This window comes from Vitis riparia, chromosome 11 (genome assembly GCF_004353265.1).
Source record: "Vitis riparia cultivar Riparia Gloire de Montpellier isolate 1030 chromosome 11, EGFV_Vit.rip_1.0, whole genome shotgun sequence".
NCBI lineage: Eukaryota > Viridiplantae > Streptophyta > Magnoliopsida > Vitales > Vitaceae > Vitis > Vitis riparia.
The window spans coordinates 10,511,930-10,519,500 of NC_048441.1; the positions used below are offsets into that span (position 1 = coordinate 10,511,930).

The 7,571-nt window shown below is 31.8% G+C and overlaps 1 protein-coding gene across 1 annotated transcript; it reads right to left on the reverse strand.

The window, feature by feature from the left end:
• Positions 1 to 3,591: 3,591 nt before the first annotated feature.
• Positions 3,592 to 7,069, reverse strand: LOC117924893 (MDIS1-interacting receptor like kinase 2-like). Its single transcript, XM_034843622.1, has 3 exons — positions 6,779 to 7,069; positions 4,551 to 5,768; positions 3,592 to 4,134 (listed from the first exon to the last, which is right to left on the reverse strand). Exons 1-3 carry the CDS (start codon positions 7,056 to 7,058, stop codon positions 3,713 to 3,715), a joined length of 1,920 nt encoding a protein of 639 aa, XP_034699513.1. The 5' UTR covers positions 7,059 to 7,069; the 3' UTR covers positions 3,592 to 3,712.
• Positions 7,070 to 7,571: the final 502 nt, after the last annotated feature.

The window sequence follows — 7,571 nt, forward strand, 5'->3', positions numbered from 1 at the left end:
CCGTCTTCCGAATTTAATTTTCAAATCTAAAAAATTCCAATTTTCACATTCATTTATTTAATTATTATTTTCATTATTATTATTATTATTATTATTCCATTTATTTATTTGTTTTAAAATTTCCAATCTTTAAACAAATTTTCAAAATTCTGTCTTCCAAATTTAATTTTCAAATCTCAAAAATTCTAATTTTCACATTCATTTGTTTAAACATTATTTTTGTTGTTATTATTATTATTCCATATTTATTTATTTATTTCTTTTAAAAATCTCAATCATTAAAGTTCAATTCTTCAAAAATTTGACTTCCAAATTTAATTTTTAATATAAAAAATTCAACTATTCATGTTCATTCGTTTAAATATTATTTTTGTTATTATTATTATTATTCCATATTTATTTATTTATTTCTTTTAAAAATTCCAATCATTAAAGTTCAATTCTTCAAATATCTGACTTCCAATCTCAAAAATTCCACTATTCACATTCATTCGTTTAAATATTATCATTATTTCATTTATTTATTTGTTTATTTCCTTTAAAAATTCCAATCATTAAAGTTCAATTTTTCAAAATTCTATTTTTCAAATTTAATTTTCAATTTCAAAATTTTCACTATTCACGTTCATTCGTTTAAGTATTATTTTCATTATTATTATTATTTTTATTCCATTTATTTATTTCTTTTTAAAAAAATTCCATCTTTAAACGATTCTTCAAAATCTGACTTCCAAATCTAATTCCCAATTTCAAAAATTGCACTATTGACATCCATTTGTTTAATGATTATTTTCATTATTATTATTATTCCATTCATTTACTTATTCACTTATTCATATATTTAAAATCTCATCTCTAAATAATCCTTTGAATTTCCAATCTCTAAATTGAATTTCCAATTTCTAAAATTCTAACTTTCGCAATTATTTATCCAATCGTTATTATTTTTGTTATTCTATTCATTTATTTATTCATTTGTTCGTTTATTTAAAATTTCATCTCTAAATAATTCTTTAAATTTCCAATCCCTAAGTTCAATTTTTAATTTCCAAAATTCTAACTTTCATAATTATTTATTCAATCATTATTATTTCATCATTATTATTATTCCATTCATTTATTTATTCACTTATTCATTTATTTAAAATTTCATCTTTAAATAATTTTTCAAATTTTAGTTCTCCGAAATTTCAATTTTCCTATCTCTGAACTTAATTTCTAATATTCCAATTCTCGTATTTATTCAGCTACTCATTTATTATTGTCATTATTATTATTATTATTATTATCATTTTATTCATTTATTTATAAAAATTCCGTCTTTGAATGATTTACAAGATTTCCAATTTTTATAATTCAATTTTCATAGTTTTTACTTCTCAAATAATTTTCAATTCTGATTTCTTTCAAAATTTAATTTTCAAAGTCCCAATTTTAGTAATTTAATTTTTTTAAAATCCCAAACTCTCAAATAATTTTCAAAATTCCAATTTCGTTCAAATTTAATTTCTAAAATTCTCATTCTTACATTTAATTCCTAAAAATCCAATTTTCAAATAATCTCTAAAACTCCAATTTTCAAATAATCTCTAAGACTCCAATTTTCAAATAAATTTCAAAAATCTAATTTTTCTCTCGAACAGTTTTAATTTCTGTTTGGTGATGCATGTGATATGTTTTGTGCTCTTTATTGTACACTTACCTTATTTTTATGATAGCGCATTGCTCATTCGTGGCCCAAGTACGCATCCACTCCCATTCTAGTCATTCTCTATGCATGTGTTTGACTCCCATATGTGCATGATTGATTTGACTATCCATTGATTTTCCTATTGATTGCCACGTCAGCTTTATTTTATTAGTAGAGACCCGACTTTAGGGAGTTAGAGGGGTGCTACGGTCTTTACCGTACCTTCCCAATAAGTAACCTAACCCCCGAGCCCGATCTGGTTTTTCATAGACCACCTTTTCCAAAATAAGGAGTCACACTTAGGGTTTTCTTTCATATTTTGTTTACCCTTTAAAAAATAAAACAAAAATAAGTAGCGACTCCAAGTCATTTATATATATATAAAATCATTTTCAAATAAAAATTGAACTCGCCATCGAGTGGAAAACGCATGAGCAGAAATACGGGGTCTACAATTATACTTAGTTTACTTTCTTTTAAAAATGATAGTTTTGTTGTCCTATTAATCTCGATATTCCATGTTTCGATAATCTATTGTTGTTGGCTTACTAATTTAAATTGAAGGTTAATAAATATATTTTTAATTTGTTTAGAGTTAGTTTCCATTAATTCTTTTGTCAATTTATGCTTTCAAAACTCCATATTCTAGTTTTTGTTCTTATATATATATATATATATATATATATATATATATATATATATATATTTTCTTTTTTAGGTTTAGGTTCCTTTGATTATGTTATCTCATATGTTTATAGTTTATTGTCTTTTGATATAATTTAGAGATTGTTATATATATATTCTTAAGTTATTTAGGTTTAGTTTCCATTAATTTGTTTTGTTAATTTATACTTTCAAAATTCCATGTTTTAATTTATGAATTTAGTGTAAGCTTGTGTTCTAGGTTCTTTATGTTTGGGTCCCTTTGAATATGCTATTTTATGTGTTTATAATTATTCATTGTTGGTTTATTGATTAAAAACTAGTCTATGTAGGAGTTGTATATATGACTTGTGTGATAATTGATGTTTCCGTATATTGTAGTTATTTTTGTTATGCTATTTAAATACCAAGCATGCTAGGATTTTTTTCCTTTACTGTTTATTACTATAATTTTGATCTGAACCCCCATGTCATGTGGAAGCATTATGTTTTTCAGGTACACTTCTTTAACTTTGCATCTTAATTCCAGAAATGATATATTGCTTTATTTATGATCATTATGTATTACTTTGTATGTGATTGTTAACATGTTTAGCATTATCTTTTTTATTGTTTGTGTGACTCACCTTGTTTGATTAAGATATTAGAGTAAAATACAAGTTGTGTGTTTTATTTTTGAAACTAACTTTGATGTTTTCATGAAAATGCTTTGGGATGCAACTCAGGTATGCTAATCCCCTTTTCTTATATGAATGTTTCTTTTGGTACGATTGTTTAGTTATGAATAGCATGTTGTTTGCCCTTAGACTTGATCATCTTTACTTTCTTTGATATTCTTGATTTATTTATTAATCACATATTTCCCTCAACTTAGTTAGACTTATTTTTAAGGCTTAGAGGAGTGCTACATTTAAAAATACTTTCCCAATATATAGTTAACCTGATTCCTGAACCTAGACTCGAATTTTTCAAAGACATGCTTATTTAAAAGTTTAAGGGATCATTTTTCTTAAGGTTTTGGTTTCTTATTTTATTTTCCCTTTAAAAAAATATAAAAATAAGTGACTGACTCCAGTTTTTTATAAAATACAGTTTTTAACCTATAAAAATGAGTTTCGTTATCGAGTGAGGACATACGTGGAAAATGCGGGTCCACATATTCCCCTTCATATGATATTAGAATTCTTTCACTTAGCTATTTTAGTGAAAGAATTACAGAGAACATCTTCCTCTTTGCTATTATATTTCAGGATATAAAGGGTGTTCTGTTTATAGAATACAGAGGAGAGTTATTTATTCAAACATACAGAGAAGAGTTACTTTCTAAATCTAGTAACTAGTTAGCATAACTAGAATCTGTTAGGAGGTTGGGAGGTTGAGAAGTTCAGCTGGAAGTTGAGATGCTGAGGTTGATCTGCTGGGTTGAGATGCTGAGCTAGAAACCTGTTGCTGCTGCTGCTGCTGCTGAGGCTTCTGCTCACTGGATAGTGCTTGAGAAACTTGTCGCATGGTTGGCCGAGATTTGGGATTAGCATGCAAGCATGCAAATGCTAGCTTCATAACAAAGACAACATCTTCAACGACTTGATCTGAGGGAGGTGACAGGCGAGGGTCTAACACATCTTTCAACAGTGAAAAATAAGACGCTGAAGAAGATGGTGATGAGGATGATAGGTATGAGATGAGATCACCAGGATGTCTTCCCATAAGCACTTCCAATGTTACCACTCCAAAACTAAAAACATCGGTTTTATCATTTACTTCCAATGTGTAAGCAAGCTCTGCAAAAAAGATGTGATCATGATGTAATATTAATTCTTAATAATGATTAATTTGCATGTAGTCATAGGTTACTTCTCATGCTTACTTAAACTACTACTCTTTACTTTAGAACTTTAAGGAACCTAGAATTTAATAGCTAAGAATCAAATAAATTGCCCTCAAAAAAATTAACTAACAAAAATGGAAACCAAAAGGATATTAAATTGCCATATCTTGACCTCAAAGTTGCAGGTCACGGGAAGAAGGGACGGTAGCTAGTTTCATCAAACTCTAAGCAGAGTTGCCAGTCTATAATGTTTTAATGAAAAACTAAATCTATAATATGGTGCCAACTCAAATGTATGCAATAGTAATCAGCTTTGGATCATCTGTGCTGGTGCAACTATGAAAGAAGAAAGGTGCAAAGAAAACTCACCTGGAGCAGTGTACCCAAAGGTGCCTGCAAATGAGGTCCAATTGGAGGAGTCAGGCTTTAAGAGCCTTGCTGTGCCAAAGTCAGATACGTGACCTTCATATTCAGAATCCAGTAAAACATTGCTACTGGATATATCCCTATGAATTATAGGGGGTGAGCAATCATGATGCATGTAAGATAATGCCTCCGCGACACCTTTCACAATATTCAGCCTCATGCTCCAGTCCAATTCCAGTGCTTCTTCCTCATTGCTTAGAATGTGTCTTAGGCTTCCCTTTTCCATGAACTCATAAATTAAAAATGTGTGTTCTGCATGTGAACAAAACCCGTAGAGTTTCACAATGTTGCGATGTCTCATTTCTGTTAAAGCACGAATCTCAGCAGTAAAAGCTTTCAAATCAGCCATCCCCCCATCTTGTTGTGGATGAAACTTTTTCACAGCAACAACTCTACCAGTTGGTAGCTCGGCCTTATAAACTGTTCCATATCCTCCCCCACCAATGCAATATTTCGAATTGAACTCCGAAGTTACCTTGATGATGTCTTCATACAACATCTCTCCATCATGGCCCCATATTGCAAATAGATCTTCACAAGAAGTCTCTCTTGACTTGTGTTTTCTGAACCTCACCCTTCGACAAAGAAGAAAATAAAGTCCCACGAAAACGAAGAGAAGAAATAGAATGCTCGAGATAAGGATTATGATCAAAATCACAATTTTATGGTCCTTCTCACTAGCTTTGTTCTCTATAGAGGAGATACAGGCCATCAGAACAGCAGCAGTTCCACACAAACCACTATTGTTTCTAAGTGCCTCAAACGAAGCCTCTCGAAAGGCTTTGATGTTGGGAAGAGGACCCTCTAATTGGTTGTAAGATATATCAACAGAACTAAGGCCCAGCATATCCTTGAATGTGGATGGTATAGAACCAGAGAGTCCATTATGAGAGAGGTTCAATATTTCTAGGTTCTGCAATTTGCCAAGCTGCTGTGGTATTTCTCCTGTAAGCATATTTTCACTAAGATCGAGACTTCCAAGAGAGATCATATTGCCGATCTCAGATGGAATGCTTTCTTCAAAATTATTCTTGCTCAAATTCAAGTGCAATAATTTCCAACACTCTCCCAGTTGTTTAGGAATTGAGCCACTTAAGTTGTTTGATGCCAAGTTAAGATGTTGAAGATCAGATAGCATTCCCATTTCCAAAGGAAGGTTGCCTGAAAGTTTGTTGTTACTCAGAGCCAAATCAAACAATAATGTCAAGCTACCCAATTTCTTTGAAATGTCCCCGTGTAGACCATTTGAAGATAAGTCAAGTACATGTAATCGAGCTGCATTCCCAAGCTCAGGAGGAATTGTACCAGAAATATTATTGTTGGAGATTTTCAAGAATGTCAAGTTTTTGCATAGTCCCCATTTATAAGAAAGCTCACCATACAAATTGTTGTAACTTAAATCAATATAATTTAAGTTTGGATATATACCAAGATCCTCTGATATATTTCCAGTAAGTTGGTTGCTTTCAAGCCTAACTCTGAAAAGTGTGGAGCAGTTTCTCAAGCTCTTTGGGATAGGGCCAGTGAAATTATTGTTATGAGCTGTAAAATTTTCAAGAGCTCCACCGAGGCATATTTGTTGCGGCAAATGGCCACTGAATTTATTCTCACCCAATTGCAAAACTTTCAAATGAATAAGATTATTCATTTTTGAAGGAATGGGGCCAGAAAGTTTGTTATTAAGGAAGCACAAAACGGTTAAATTGACCAATTTCCCAGGGAAGAAGGGATTGGACCCGTGAAACTATTATTCGTCAAACTTAGACAGGTAAGAGATCTTAGCTGTCCAATTTCCCAAGGGATGGACCCGAAAAGTTTGTTACCAGTAAGGGATAGGGTGGTCAAGTTGCTCAAGTTTCCTATGGAATGAGGGATTGTACCATTGAGATTATTATATGAAAGATCAACAATGATAAGGGATTTTAAGAGTCCAATTTCTGAAGGAATAGAACCAGAGAGTTGGTTATGGTGAAGGTACAAAGCAGTCAAGTTTCCCAAGTTTCCTATGGAAGCAGGAATTGAACCTACCAGATGATTGAAGGACAAACCAAGGTAGGTGAGTTTGGAAAGTTTACTAACGTGGGTGGGAATGGTTCCATAGAATGAGTTGTTATAAAGATTGAAACTAAGGAGGTTGGAGAATGATGAGAAACTGAGATTTTGGAGTGTACCTCTCAAACCAAAACCGCTAAGGTTTAAGTGCGTGACGCTTCCGGCCTTCGGCTTCCAACAAGCAATCCCAACCCAATTGTTGCAAGGGCTGCTTCCAAACCAAGAAGACAGGAAGGTTTGGCTTTCGTTATCAAGGCTGGCTTTCCACCTTAGAAGAGCCACTGCTTCGTTTCTTTCTTGTGTCTCTCCTCCAACCAAAGGGGAACCCCAAACATGTGAATTATAGAGAAGAGCTAGAACAAGGATGAATAAGGAAGCCATGAGTTGGGTCATGACCATAGAATTGGAAGAATGGGTGAGGAGTTTAGCTTGATGTAGAGACATTTATACACGAAATGGAGGGGATTTTGGAAAAAAAAATACAATATTTTTTAAAATTTGACCGTTGAAAATCTATCCTCCAATATACTTGGGCATGGAAATTTGGTGGCAATAACATGCTGTCTTCCAAGAAAGATAGCCCTGGGATATTCTTCTTCCTTATGCATTAATGAAATCCATCTATCTTAGACCTGTATTTTTGTTTCATTTAATAGATCGATAAAAATGACATGATTAATTGTGACAGGATTGGTTGTAAGAGATAAAAATGCATTAATGAAAAAGCATTGATACCCTTTTCATCATTTTTTTTTCTTTTAACATTTGAATAAGTTGGCTATTATTGACTATTGGGAAAAGAAAAGTGAAAAAATAAAGGGAGAATTATCCAATAGGGTGGGCTGAGCTGGAATAATTACGGGAAAGGGTAGTCTCTTTTGATAATTATTGGGGAGGATAATAATAGATTTA

What these genes read in the sequence shown, in the direction of transcription:
- LOC117924893 (XM_034843622.1), bottom strand. Translation starts at nt 7,058, where the DNA reads ATGGTCATGACCCAACTCATGGCTTCCTTATTCATCCTTGTTCTAGCT. An exon ending in TAGCGGTTTTGGTTTGAGAG is followed by an intron (nt 5,769 to 6,778) that starts GTACACTCCAAA and finishes ACAAACTTTCAG; the next exon opens with GCAACCTTCCTTTGGAAATG. An exon ending in CTTTGGGTACACTGCTCCAG is followed by an intron (nt 4,135 to 4,550) that starts GTGAGTTTTCTT and finishes TCTTTTTTGCAG; the next exon opens with AGCTTGCTTACACATTGGAA.